General features: G+C 44.0%; 1 protein-coding gene across 4 annotated transcripts in view; it reads right to left on the reverse strand.

Moving 5' to 3' along the window:
• Positions 1-15,398, reverse strand: part of NLGN4X (neuroligin 4 X-linked) — a 391,119-nt gene that overhangs the window by 18,435 nt on the left and 357,286 nt on the right. For all 4 annotated transcript variants that reach the window (XM_025275805.3, XM_044937514.2, XM_044937515.2 and 1 more), the window contains one exon: positions 4,921-5,106. In XM_025275805.3, coding sequence (XP_025131590.1) covers positions 4,921-5,106 — 186 coding nt within the window. The remainder of the gene's footprint in view (positions 1-4,920; positions 5,107-15,398) is intronic.

Raw genomic sequence — 15,398 nt, forward strand, 5'->3', positions numbered from 1 at the left:
GACCTCCGGGATCTAATGCCTGATGATCTGAGGTGGATCTGATGCAATAAAAATAGGAATAAAATACACTGCAAATGTAATGAATGCTCTGGATTCATTGAGAAACCATCCCCCAGCCTCTGGTCCTTGGAAAGACTGTCTTGCACAGAACTGGTCCCTGGTGCCAAGAAAGGTTGGGAGACCACAGCCTTAAAGTACCTCAGGGAAAGAAGGCTCATATTTGACCTAATAAAGGCAGTCATAAATCAAGACAACCAGAATTAGGAAAAATGCTGCTAGAAGGAATGTATTTTCTTTTCCTCTCTCTCTCTCACAACTGTTGGCCATGACTGAGATAGCAGTGTACATATATACATTGGTTTGTCAAGGAAGCGATATTAATATAACCTGTGATAAAACTCAAAAAAAAAAAACTGAAGAAAATGTCACCTATAATTCATACTATAAAATGGGAGTTACTTTAATATTTTTAGTATCATCCCTTCTTGGTGTTTTTCACCCCACTGGTCTGAACATGGTTAGTTTTTGCTGTTGTTCAGTCGCTAAGTTGGGTCCAACTCTTTGCCACCCCATGGACTGCAGCACGCCAGGCTTCCCTGTTCTTCACTCTCTCCTGTAGTTTGCTCAAATTCAGGTTCATTGAGTCGGTGATGCCATCCAACCATTTGATTCTCTGCCACCCACCCGGTTTGGCTTTTGCCTTCAGTTTTTGCCAGCAAACAGAGTCTTTTCCAATTGTGCCTGATACCTGCATAGTATATTGGATGTCATAATTAAGAAACTCTCCCTGCTCCATCAGGGTCTGAGAAGTGCCCGGAATGGCATCCTTGTCCACAACAGGGTCAAGTGGTACCCGGTCAAGGTGATGGATTGCTGAATGACCCCTTCACACTGGGTGGGCCAGTCTCATGCATATTTTAACCACAATTCTCGGAGCAAATTATGACTCCTTTGAGGAAATGCACATATTCCTTATAACGTTCTTATCTTTTCAGTCTTGTAGTTTTTGTTTCATTCTTTGCCATGAGAATGCTGTGGTGGACATTTGCATGAGAATACGCTTTTCCCTTCTCTACCTTGATTTCATTAAGTGCTCCCACAAGAAGGGGAATTCCAAGGTCAGCAGTCTGGCTATGTTTTGACTGGTAAGTCCTGATTCTGTAGTGCTGGACTGTAACTGGAGAGCTGCTTTGTGGAAACGACCCATGCAAGGCACTCCCGTAATCACTTCTGATCTATCGATTTAAGTAATTAACACTCTTCCTCTGCTAGTTTTGGCTGACATGTGTGTGATTACTCCTGAAGTTGGACCTGACTATTTTGTAAATCGAGAACTGTGATGAAGCCACGGACAGATGGGAAATTATAATTATCTTCTGAAATGGTATAGGAATCGTTATCACTAAGGATCTAACGTACTCGTTTTTTTTTTTCCTTTTTGAATAAAGGGTTAATATAAAACGTAAGCCTTTCATTCAACTCCTCCACAGTCATTTTTTAAATAAAGAATCAAGACATTCAGACTTCATTTGTTTGACTTAGTATGAATAGAATGCTAGATTTCTAAGTAAAAAAAAAAAAAAACAGGCAACAAGTCACCAAGGTTTACTATATAGAGCACGAAACTGTAGTCAATATTCTGTAATAACCTATAATAGAAAATGATATACATACACACATGTGTATATATGTATAGTTGAATCACCTTGCTGTACACCTGTGCATTGTAAGTCAACTATACTTCAATAAAATATATATATGAAGAAAAAAGAAATTCAGACTTCAGAAGACTTAAAAATGATCATCAATCACACATTGCTAATGAACCCATCAATGCAGAAACGTCCACAACAGTGCAGGAAGCAAAAAAAAAAAGAAAAAACCACTGCATGCAGTCACACAGCACAATTATATTTCCCCCTCTTTTTTTAGCATGTTTATATGGTACGTTTCTTTTTCATTAAAGAAATTTTATTGGAGTACGTTTGATGTCCAATGGTGCGTCCGTTTCAAGTATCCAGCAAACCGAATCAGTTATACATATACATATGTCCACTGTATTTTAGACTTTTCTCACGTAGGTCGCTACAGAGTATTAAGTAGGGTTCCCAATGCTATACAGTAGGTTGTGATTAGTTACCCATTTTATTTAGAGTAGTGTGTGTATATGTCAACTCCAGCCTCCCAATTTATTCCTCCCGCTATATCTTCAAAGAAATGTCTTTATAAAGAAAGATACATATTTGTAAAAGAAAGCTAGTAGTCAATGCAGGAGATATAAGAGAGTCAGGTTTTACCCCTGGGTCATGAAGATCCCCAGGCAACCATGGCAACCCACTGCAGTATTCTTGCCTGGGAAATCCCATGGACAGAGGAGTCCGGTGGGCTACAGTCCATGGGGTCGCAAAAGAATCAGACATGACCTAGCAACTAAACAGCACATATTTTTAAAGAAAGATACACATTTTTAAAGAGAGGTACATATTTTTAAAGAAAGATAGTGCTAGACTCTTTTTTTTTTTTTTTTTAATGGGCTTCCCTGCTGGCTCAGAGGTTAAAGCGTCTGCCTGCAATGCGGGAGACCTGGGTTCGATCCCTGGGTCGGGAAGATCCCCTGGAAAAGGAAATGGCAACCCACTCCAGTATTCTTGCCTGGAGAATCCCATGGATGGAGGAGCCTAGTGGGCTACAGTCCACGGGGTCACAAAGAGTCGGACAGGACTGAGCGACTTCACTTTCACTTTAGACTCTTTAAAGAATAAGAATTCCTTTAAAGTTCAGGTGGTATTGATATACATAGTTCACACAGATATGGGGAAATTCTTAAACTAACAAATGGACACAGAAGGAAATATAACACGACCTTGAAGATTCAGATTATGAATCTTATCAATGTCCACCCGAACTTGCAAAAGTTATCCCAGGGCTGCACTTTTTAATTTTGTTGTTCTTTTTGTTTCGTTTTTGAAGGGAGTGTCCGGAAGTTATTCCACTGCTTCCAGACCCCTGTTCATTTCTATTTTAAAAATCTCTTATCTGTCCAGCAACAAAGGACCAGAGGGAATCACCTTGAGGTAAGTTTGCAACAAAGACCTAAGACTATAAGCATGTGGCTGCAAATGGTGTTTATTATGAAACATACGAATCTGCAACCATCATCCACATACTAATTCCCTCTCACACTTCTTCCAAGTTGAAAACTGATGTTAGTAACATTTAAAGTTGACCAAATAAACTCAGATAGGCAAACCCAGGGTGCAAACATTTCTACAGAAGTCATTTTCCTCCAGTGATGATAAGCAACTGCTGTTGGTCATGAGTCTTAAGTGAAAAAAAAAAAAAATCTTGTTAACATTGTTAATAATACTAGTTGTTGCTTTTTGGTCTCTAAGCTGTGTCTGACTTTTTGCGACCCCCTGGGCTGTAACCCACCACGCTCCTCTGTCCATGGCATTCTCCAGGCAAGGATACTGGAGTGGCTTGTCATTTCCTCCTCCAGAGGATCTTCCCAACCCAAAGCTGGGTTCCTGCTCACTGAGCCACCAGGGATGCCTGTACTGCATGTTTAAAAGTTGCCAAGAGAGTGGATCTTAAAATTCTGATGAGAAGAAAAACAGTTTTTAACTCAACGGTGATGAATGTTAATTGGACTTATGGTGGTGGTTGCTTTGCACTACATACATAGATTGAATTCTTACCTTGTACAGTTGAAAGTAATCATTATTTTAAATGTATATTATTAAATATATATAACGTAAGTGCAAGTGTTAAGTCACTGAGTCATTTCCAATTCTTTGCGACCCCATGGAAGCCAGGATCCTCTGTCCATGGGATTTCTCAGGAAAGAATACTAAAGTGGGTTGCCATTTCCTTCTCCAGGAAATACATATAATGGTGTATGTCAAATTATACCTCAATTAGAAAAATCAGAAAGCAAGCCAGGTTAGAAGAGGATGCAGATACACGTCATTTGGGGCATTTTCTTCTTTTTTTAAAATTCATTAATTTATTTGGCAGTATGGTCTTCTCTGGTGGCTCAGTTGATATAGGGTCTGCTTGCAACGCAAGAGACCTGGGTTCAATCCCTGGGTGGGGAAGATCTCCTGGAGAAGGGAATGACAACCCACTCCAGTATCCTTGCCTGGAGAATCCCAAGGACAGAGGAGCCTGGCAGGCGACAGTCCATGGGGTCGCAAAGAGTCGGACACGACTGAAGGACTAACACGTTTTCACTGCACTGGGTCTTAATTATGGCATGCTGCATCGAGTTCTGAAATCCCAGGCTTTCTGCACTGGCTGTGTGGTGTGTTAACCACTGGACCACCAGGGAAGTCCTTTTGTCATTTTCTGTGGAGGTTTCTAGAGGCACCACGGTCCCACCTGCATGTGTCTTGAATACGAACTCTAAAGGTATATATATATGTTCCCCACCCACGACTTCCCTGGTGGCTCAGATGGTAAACCATGTGCCTACAATGCGGGAGACCCGGGTTCAAACCCTGGGTCAGGAAGATCCCCCGGAGAAGGCAATGGCACCCCGCTCCAGTACTCCTGCCTGGAAAATCCCATGGATGGAGGAGCCTGGTAGGCTGCAGTCCATGGGGTCGCTAAGAGTCGAACACGACTGAGCAACTTCACTTTCACTTTTCACTTTCATGCATTGGAGAAGGAAATGGCAACCCACTCCAGTGTTCTTGCCTGGAGAATCCCAGGGACGGGGGAGCCTGGTGGGCTGCAGTCCATAGGGTCGCACAGAGTCAGACACCACTGAAGCGACTTAGCAGCATATATATATATACACATATATATATAAAATAAAATGAAATATCAATATAAAAAAATAACTCTATGGAGTTCACAGAGGGGTTCAGCTCTTGGTCCCAGGGGTCCCCTGCCCAGTGTGGGGGACGCTCTTCTTACCTTCTGAATAGTGAGACAAGGTCAAGAGGCTGACGCAGGAGGCGCCTGCGCCCGAGCCGAAGATGGTGACTCTCTTGGGGTCCCCACCGAAGGCCCCGACGTTCTCCTCGATCCAGCGCAAGGCTTGGATCTGGTCCAGGAGCCCGTAGTTGCCTTTGGCCGCCTGATCGCCGGTGCTCAGAAAGCCTGCAGAGGAAGACAGGAGATTTTGGGGTCGTCACCTACAGAGTACACGGCCACAGCATCGCTGCTACTTGGATATTTCACGGGACACCTTGTTCCTTGTTTGCATCTCCTCCCTGTACATAGAAGGAAGAGAACAGCACCTTTTCATGACAGAAAGGGTTATATGATATAAACAATAGTTACAATGGTTTTCCTTTCTTTTGAAAAGAAAAGAAAGTCGCTCAGTCGTGTCTCACTCTTTGCAACCCCATAGACTACACAGTCCATGGAATTCTCCAGGCTGGAATACTTGAGTGGGTAGCCTATCCCTTCTCCAGCAGATCTTCCTGACCCAGGGATCGAACCCAGGTCTCCTGCATTGCAGGTGGATTCTTTACCAGCTGAGCTATAACGGAAACCCACGAATACTGGAGTGAATAGCCATTCCCTTCTCCAGGAGATCTTCCCAACTCAGGGATTGAACCCAGGTCTCCCACATTGCAGGCAGATTCTTTTCCAGCTGAGTCATAAGGAAAACCCAAGAGCGGGTAGCCTATCCCTTCTCCAGCAGATCTTCCCGACCCAGGAATCAAACCGGAGTTTCCGGCACTGCAGGCGGATTCTTTACCAACTGAGCTATCAGGGAAGCCCTGTTTCTTTTGACAGTATAATGAAATGTCTCACTCAGGCTTTGTATGAGGCAAAGTGAATCTGAAATACACGACCGTATCAGAAACCTATACATTTTATAGGCTAGCAGTAAAGAGTCCACCAGCAATACAAGAGATGCTGATGCAATCCCTAGGTTACGAAGACTTCCTGGAACAGGAAACAGTAACCCACGCCAGTATTCTTGCCTGGGAAATCCCAAGGACAGAGGAGCCTGGAGGGCCATGGTCCCTGAAGTTACAAAGATTCAGACACGACTTAGCGATTAAACATTCATTTTACTAGACTCAAGTCATTACTCCTGTGTGTATCTAGGTTTTCCGTGGAAACAAAACAAAAAAAACTGCAGGAAAAAGAAAAACAAACTAATTTTTCAGGGCAAAAAGCTTGTGTATCATCAGTGTATAAGATTGTGTGTACTATGTATAAAATTGTGTATAAGATTGTGTGCACTGTTATAAGAACAGAAGGTTATCTTTTGCCCATTGACTTCCTCATTGACATATTTTATTTAACTCCATTCAACTCACAAATTTCAAAGGAAATTAGAACCATCAAGACATGCCACTCTTAAATAGTTTGGAATGCATCTCTCTTTTTCTATATTAAAAAAGATATTACAGTTACATGCAGAAACGTACAATTTTTTAATCTCGGCCAAAAGGCAATGCATATTCAAATCTCCCCAACTGTCCCCCCCAGAATAGCATGGACTGCGATACTTTCTTTTAAAAACTAAGAGGATTTTAATTTTTAGTTTTAATTTTAAAAAGTGTAAGCTAAGGAATCAAACCCTAAATGCCACCTTAAAAGCTGCAAAGAAGACCATCTGGGCATTCATTGTGGCAAAGTGATTATTTTTTTGATTTTTGAGATCACATGCCCTTTCGGGTTCACACTGCAGAAATATCTTGACCTGGAACCTCTGCTTTCCTCTGATGCTTGAAGTCTTCCTGTGGGACAGACAGATGCTCTCTTGCTCAGATTTAAAACTATGAATATTTTATGAAGCGTCTGCCGAGCTTAAATACTAGCACAAACTTTAATCCAACTTTACATGCAAATCTGTCTTCAGTAAGCCTTCTGGGGAGAAGAAAAGAGTCATAAAAAGTTTTTTCCCCCCTACTTCCCACTCTTACATGACCCTACACAAAATGCCAATATATTACCTCTGTGTGGTTGTTGTTCATTCACTAAGTTGTGTCCGACTCTTTGCAACCCCATGGACTGTAGCACACCAGGCTTCCTTGTCCTTCACTATCTTCCAGAGTTTGCCCAAGTTCATGTCCATCAAGTCGGTGATGCCACCCAACCATCTCATCCTCTGTCACCCCCTTCTCCTCCTGTCCTCAATCTTTCCCAGCATCAGGGTCTTTTCCAATGAGCTAGTTCTTCCCATTAGGTGGCCAAAGGATTGGAGTTTCAGCTTCAGCATCAGTCCTTGCAATGAATATTCAGGGCTGCTTTCCTTTAGGGATGGACTGGTTTGATCTCCTTGCTAAGCAAGGACTCTCAACAGTTTTTTCCCACTCCGCAGTTCAAAAGCATCAATTCTTTGGCGCTCAGCCTTCTTTATGGTCCAACTCTCACATCTATACATGACTAACTGGAAAAAGCATAGCTTTGACTACATGGACCTTTGTTGGCAAAGTGATATCTCTGCTTTTTAATACACTGTTGAAGTTTGTCATAGCTTTCCTTCTTAGCAAGCATCTTCTAATTTCCTTGCTTCTAGTTTGGCTGCAGTCACCATCCCCAGTGATTTTAGAGCCTAAGAAGAGAAAGTCTGTCATTGCTCCCACTTTTCCCCCTTTATTTTCCTCTTTATTGCAAGGGTTATGATAGTCACATATTTCCAGGGACTGCTTACTAAATAAGCATGGCCAGTAAGTACAATGTTTACATGAAGACAGGCTATTGGGGACTGAAAATAACAGAAAAGAGAACCAACGCCTTCAAAGACATCCTTAAGCAAACCTGGAGGGCTTCCCAGGTGGTTCAGTGGTTAAGACTTCACCTGACAAGCAGGAGACGTGGGTCTGATCCCTGGGTCTGAAGATCCCCTGGAGAAGGGAATGGCAACCCAACCCACTCCGGTATTCTTATCAGGGAAATCCCCTGGACAGAGGAGCCTGGCGCGCTACCATTTATGGGGTCCCAAAGAGTCAGACATGACTGAGCAACTGAGCACCTAAGCAAAGCTGGCAGAAACCCAAGAAACCCTCAGAGTAGGTTGGAGAAGACTCTTGAGCGTCCCTTGGACTGCAAGGAGATCCAACCAGTCCATCCTAAAGGAGATCAGTCCTGGGTGTTCATTGGAAAGACTGATGTTGAAGCTGAAACTCCAATACTTTGGCCACCTCATGTGAAGAGCTGACTCATTGGAAAAGACCCTGATGCTGGAAAAGATTGAGGACAGGAGGAGAAGGGGGTGGTAGGATGAGATGGTTGGATGGCATCACTGACTCGATGGACATGAATCTGAGTGAACTCTGGGTTTTGGTGATGGACAGGGAGGCCTGGTGTGCTGCGATTCATGGGGTCGCAAAAAGTTGCACAGGATTGAGCGACTGAACTGAACTGAACCAGCTTCTCAAAACATAAAAGAAAACCGTAAAGAATGAGATCTTTCACCAACTGAGGAATGAGGTTACCTTCCCATAGTTTGCCTGAGTACCTATGAGCTACGGGGTGTATGAACCAGGAGGTGATTGGAAATGAATGGTCTGGTCCAAATAAAAGCAGCAAGAATGTTTTTTCTTTTTTGCCATTGTTGCTCTGAAATTGCAATCATCTGGACTCCCAACCTCCTTGCCCGAGTACATACAAGGATGTCAACTGCCAGGATGCACATTTAGGGAACGTCACACAACTCCACTCCCCTCGAGAGTTCACGGGGGTGGCTTCGAGTTGAGCGAAAGGATGGGAGTGTGCAGACATTACCAGGCGCTCCCTTATGTAATTGGCAATTACTAATTAGTCTTTCCTGCCTGAGAATGTTGTGGAACACCCCCCCCCCCCTCCCGGCCACCGCATTTCACATGCCTTCTCATAAAATGAATCCCACTTTGCTTGGGTGGAAAAGCCTCTTTCAGCCGGCTTTATGGATGAAACCGGTTGATAATGACGGTTTGGGTACCGGATAATAACCGTAAAGAGAAAGCCTCTCTCCCTCCATTCAGCTAAGGGGTGATTCCTTCCTAAAGGCTCCAGGAATTTTCTGGCAGAACCGTCCTGGTTTTAACCCATCCGCCTCTCTCCTATGCTTCACTCTCACGGAATGACCTCCTCAGTTATTTTTCTGGAGATGAGCCTGACGATTTTTGCAATGGATCGTAAATCACGAGTCTTTAGGAAATCAGAGCCCCTCGGTCCACAGTGAAACACGACCGTCTCTCCGCAAAGAACGTGACTGTCCAATAACCTCTGTGATAGGAGGGACCATTAACATTCCATACCCTGGCAAATCCTACTTCTTCTAAAAGCATCTCATGGAAAGGTTTGACGCTGGCGATGCTAATCTCCTTCCAAAACCTCTGCAGGAAACAGCTCTCCATGTGTCTCAGAACCCCAGCAAAGGTACCCAGGGTTTTTTTGAAGCTGGTGTTTCCATAGCGTCTGACATGGAATCTTCACTTACTGCTACCACCAGGGACGGCTTTTTTCACTCTTTTTTCACCTTTTATTTTGTACTGGAGTATAACCAATTAAAAGTGTTGTGATGGTTTCGGGTGGACAGCAAAGGGACTCAGCCATACATACACATGTATCCGTTCTGCCCCAAACTCCCCTCCCATCCAGGCTGCCACATGACATTGAGCGGAGTTGCCTGTGCTGGACAGCAGGTCCTTGCTGGTTCTCCATGTTAAACACAGCAGTGTGTCCATGTCCATCCCAGACTCCCTGACTATCCCTTCCCCCATCCTTCCCGCATTTCATTTGTTCTTTTCAGTGCTTCTGAGTTCCCGTGGCAGGACCAGAATGAATGCAAGTGGTTTTATATTCCCTATGAAAGCAAACTGCTTTCCTAGTCTAACTGTCAAAATACAGTGTTTGATGGATTTCCCTGGTGGTCCAGCTGTTACAACTTCGGCTTCCCTGGTGGCTCAGACGGTAAAGCGTCTGTCTGCAATGGGAAGAGACCTGGGTTCGATCCCTGGGTCGAGAAGATCCCCTGGAGAAGGAAATGGCAATCCACTCCAGTACCTTTGCCTGGAAAATCCCATGGACGGAGGAGCCTGATAGGCTACAGAGTCGGACACGACTGAGCGACTTCATTTTCACCTTCCAAAGCAGGGGGTAGGGAGTGCAGGTTCGATCCCTGGGCAGGGAGGTAAGATCCCACCAGTCTTGTGGCCAAAAAGCCAAAACATAATGCAGAAGCAACACTGTTTCACAAATCGAAGAAAGCCTTTAGAAATGTTTCACATCAAAAATTCTAGAAACAAAACAAAACAAATTGCTGCTGCTGCTGCTAAGTCGCTTCAATCGTGTTTGACTCTGTGCGACCCCATAGACGGCAGCCCACCAGGCTCCCCCATCCCCGGGATTCTCCAGGCAAGAACACTGGAGTGGGTTGCCATTTCCTTCTCCAATGCATGAAAGTGAAAAGTGAAAGTGATCACAGTGCCTGATATAATCCAGACAGAGCATGGGCCGGGGTTTCCTGGCGTGGGACTGTACGAACAACATTAAAGCAGCTTGTCGACTGGGAAACAAAGACACACTTTACCAAAGATCGAAGGGTCTCAAGGGGTCAGTTTCCCAGATCAGCTTGCAACTTCTCTAACGTGCTTCAGATGAATTCACAGAAGCCCGTCCCTTGACTGGCCAAACCCGGTGATTTTAAACAAATGGCTCCTTTTCACAGACACACACTCCTGACTCCAAATTCTCTAAGCGTCTCAGCTGATGAAACGTTGGTTTTTGAGATTTACTGTCTCTGAAGTGAAGCTTGTAAATCAGTAAGGCGTCCCCGCCCCCTACAACCAACAACATTAACTGAACAAGGAGAGAGACACACAAAAGAAGTCATTTGAATTTAGACAGATTAGGGACTAAATTGATACTGAGTTTCAATCAAAGCACTGGAAGGAATAACACACACACACACACACACATACATGAGATGTGCTAAGTGGCTGGGTGTTTATTTTAAAATGTGATTCATGGAAAAGATGCTTAAAAACCCTAAATCCCATCTCTCATTGCACGTTGAATGAAATGAGTATTGTGTGCATTGTATTTGGTCTAAATATTGCTCTGGAACAGAAAGTTGAGCCTTGTAGGGTGGCTAACCAGTATCTAAATGTTCCTCATTCAACTGAACTGCAAGACTTTAAGAGACTGGTTCCAGAACACACATTAAGTGGGCAGTAAGAAGCCCAGTGGGGTCAGATGTATTAATAACCACACTTCAGTTGTTTGCAACATGACTTTAATGCCACAGATGATGTAATCCCTTGAGAAATAATTCACTACCTAAGCGTGAAAGATTGAGGGCAGGCGGAGAAGGGGACGACAGAGGATGAGATGGTTGGATGGCATCACCGACTCAATGGACAGGAGTTTGAGCAAGTTCTGGGAGATGGTGAAGGACAGGGAAGTCTGGCGTGCTGCAGCCCATGGGGTCACAAAGAGTCAGACACGACTGAGCGACTGAACAACCACATTTTTTTTTATGATCATTAAACAGAAGATAACCACCAAGTGACCATTTTCATTTACATTTTCAAGGCGCTTGCATTTGAGAGAGAATTTTGTATTTGTGCACCCAATATTTAATTCAAAGGAGTAAAAGCAAAAAGGAAATGTGTAAATGAAAACATTTCAATGAGAAAAGTCACACAATTTACTTTAGGTCACGTAAATTGAAATCTGTGTAATAAGAATGAGAAATCTGTGTAATAAGAATCAGAGCTAAGGTAGAAATACGAAGCAGGACAATAAATGCCCGTTTTTGTTCCTTGATGCTTACAGAAAATCATTCCCTTACAGAAAATCATTCCCTGGGTGTGTTTGTTACGAGGTGAAACTGAAGTTTTCTTCTTTTCTAAAAAAAATATTTATTTATTTATTTGGCCATGTGGGGTCTTAGTCGAGGCATGGGGAACCCAGGTCCCTGAGCACGGGTTGTACCCAGCCACCTGCATTGGGAGCATGGGGTCTTAGCCACTGGACCACCAGGAAGTCCCTGAATTTTTATTATTGGATTCATTTATGATTTAGCAAGAGTGCATAGGGTCTAAAGAATGGGATAAAACTGGAAAAACATTTAAATCCTGTGGGTGGGATAGGCAAAGCTATTTGGATTGTGTCTGATTTTGTTTTCATTTTGCGTAAAAATGGCCCAAGTCGTAACTAATGCTACTTTTATGATATTTCATTGCCATCTCAATATTGCACAGAGTCAGAGCAATTTCCTGTGTCAGGAGAATAAATCTAAGAGAATGATGACGGACACATGATTTCTACAGCACGTGTTTCAGAACGTGGGGCCCATGACTGTATCAGTGGGATTCCTTGCACTATTTTTAAAAAGCATATTCTATCCCTGACTGACAATTTCCACTGAGCCTGCACAGACGTCTTAAAGTATTTTAGCTGAAAATATATGGATTCACAAAACTAACACTCATTAAATTCTGGAAACAAAATAGAAAATGATAAAACCCTGTTTGTTATACAACACTGATCAAAAGGTGAAGATCATTGATAAACATATTTCATGATGCTGAGAATTTGGCAACAGCCAGTCTGGAGCCAAATCCCCTGTGAGCCAACAAGATTTTTTTTTTTTTCTTAAATCAAAATCTCATCCTTGAATATTTTCCAGATTTGTTGATGAGAAGTCTGAGTGCCAAAAAACAGATGCTTTTGAAATGTGGTGCTGGAGAACACTCTTGAGAGTCCCTTGGGGAACAAGGCGGTCAAACCAATCAATCCTAAAGGAAATCAACCGTGAATATTCTTTGGAAGGACTGATGCTAAAGCTGAAGCTCCGATCCTTTGGCCACCTGATGCGAAGAACTGACTCACTGGAAAAGACCCTGATGCTGGGAAAGATTGAAGGCGGGAGGAGAAGGGAACGACAGAGGATGAGATGGTTGGATGGCATCACCAACTCTATGGACATGACTTTGTGGAAACTCCAGGAGAGAGGGAAGGACAGGGAAGCCTGGTGTGCTACAGTCCATGGGGTTGCAAAGAGTCAGACATGATTTAGTGACTGAACAACAAATTCAACTGGCTGTCACATGCTTTTGATTTGGTCTCTTGAATAGCTCATACACTTTATCACTCCTCAAGGCTGCATCACAGTGTCCAAGATAAGAGGTCTGATTCACTCACTCAACCTTGCAGCTTCCAATCCATTTCTACACCATCAATATAATCATGGTGCTCCGAAGGCATACAAAAGGGCAAAACACACCAAAATCAAAACTTGAAGCCCCCTGACTCAGCAGTTCTATTTCCATAAATGTTTTCTATAAAAATCTGTATTGGTACAGAAATAGCCACAGGAGGGTTTGCAATGTGCTGCTGCTCAGAATTTTTTAAAAAATATATATTACATTTTGGGGCCAAACCTCATGGCATGTGGGATCTTAGTTCCTTGACCAGCGATTGAACCTGAGCCCCCTGCGTCGGAAGCACAGAGTCGTAACCACTGATTGACCAAGAATATACCTATTGATTATAATTTTGAATGTGAGACATTTGGACAGCATCAGCAAAGTAACTGACATAAATTTGAGCATAGTCGGGAGATAGTGGAGGACAGGGAAGCCAGGCAGGCTGTAGTTCACGGGATCACGAATAGTTGAACACAAATTAGCAAGTGAACAATAAAACATGAATGACAGCAATCTCAAAATCCATGAATAGATTTGCTGCATGAATTCTGTTGGCTGAATCCACGTAACCGGAGGCTGTATACGTATATAAAATTATACAGAGCATTTCTATGTGTAAACACAGAATCACGTCTAAGATGTCTTCAGAGAAACCGGAATACTTTGTCTTATAGATCCCATTTTTATGACCCATAACAAGAAGGGTGTGAGAAATATAATCTCTGCAAAGAAATCAAATAGTTCATAGTGTTTGTCTCTAGGAAGGGACTTCCCTGGTGGCTCTGATGGTTAAAAATGTGCCTGCAATGCAGGAGACCCAGGTTCGACCCCTGGGTCGGGAAGATCCCCTGGAGGAGGAAATGGCAACCCACTCCAGTATTCTTGCCTGGAGAATCCCATGGACAGAGGAGCCTGGTGGGCTACAGCCCATGGGGTCGTAAAGACTCAGACACGACTGAGTGACTAATGTTAAGAAGGTGGCTATAAGTGATTTTCATGCTTAATTTTAAATAACGGCTTTTTCTTCCCATGTATAACTGCTTTTGTATCCATTGTACACGGACATACACACGTATACACACAACACAGCAAGCTTGTGTGAAAGTCAAATGTCTTAGAGAGATGTCCAGGGCCATCCTCTGTGGTCCATCTCTACATCGCTGGCCGTGCTTGACACATGCCCTTTAGCCAACAAATCGACCACATTCCACATGACTGCCCCCTGGGATACACCTTGCATCTCCGTCCCTCTCTGTACACAGTATCTTCCACCTCTTCCTGAAGGTGAAACCCAAAGTCGCTGAGTCCTGTCCGACTCTTGGTGACCCCATGGTCTATACAGTCCATGGAATTCTCCAGGCCAGAATACTGGAGGGGGTAGCCATTCCCTTCTCCAGGGGATCTTCCCAACCCAGGGATCGAACCCAGGTCTCCTGCATTGCAGGCGGATTCTTTACCAGCTGAGCCACCAGGAAGCGCACTGGTGTGGGTAGCCTACCCCTCCTCCAGGGGACCTTCCTGACCCAGGAATCAACCCGGGGTCTCCTGCATTGCAGGCGGATTCTTTACCAACTGAGCTACCTGGGAAACCCATCTCTTCCTAGGATGCCCTTTATACGACTGCCAGGATCCTGTAAGGTCCCTTCCTCCTGTACGTACAGCCTCACTTCAAAACTTACTATCTGATCATGGAGCACCGCGTGGAGACTCACTCCATGACCTCTGTGGTCCAACCCTTTATGCAGGAATCCACCACAGACATTTCATGTCTTAACCACCACCAACGTGAGTGCCTTTTCAAGTTTCTCCTAATGGTCTTAGTTCTTGCAAGTCAGTTCACTGTATTAAGTGAGTTAGAGTGATAGAACCTAGCACTTTCTATGACGGGTATCTGCTCCCAGGTCAGGAGCGCGTCAATATTTTGCACTGGATTCACGCAGTAGGGGGCTTTCCAGATGGCGCTAATGGTAAAGAATCCACCTGCAGATGCAGGAGATTTGGGTTCGACCCCTGTGTTGGGACGATGCCCTGGAGGAGGAAATGGCAACCCACTCCAGTATTCTTGCCTGGAGAATCCCATGGACAGAGGAGCCTGGCGGGCTGCAGTCCATGGGGTCACAAAGAGACTCAACCGCACAAACGTGTGCACACACGCACGCGCACACACACACGCACACACAGAGTCAGTCAGCTCTGGCTTTGAATCTGCAGGAAAGCCTCACATTTCTCAGCTGTAAAGTCGAGAAGAGTACATCTTAGTCCAACAGCACAGCTTGAGAAACTAACTGG

This window comes from Bubalus bubalis, chromosome X (genome assembly GCF_019923935.1).
Source record: "Bubalus bubalis isolate 160015118507 breed Murrah chromosome X, NDDB_SH_1, whole genome shotgun sequence".
Classification (NCBI taxonomy): Eukaryota; Metazoa; Chordata; class Mammalia; order Artiodactyla; family Bovidae; genus Bubalus; species Bubalus bubalis.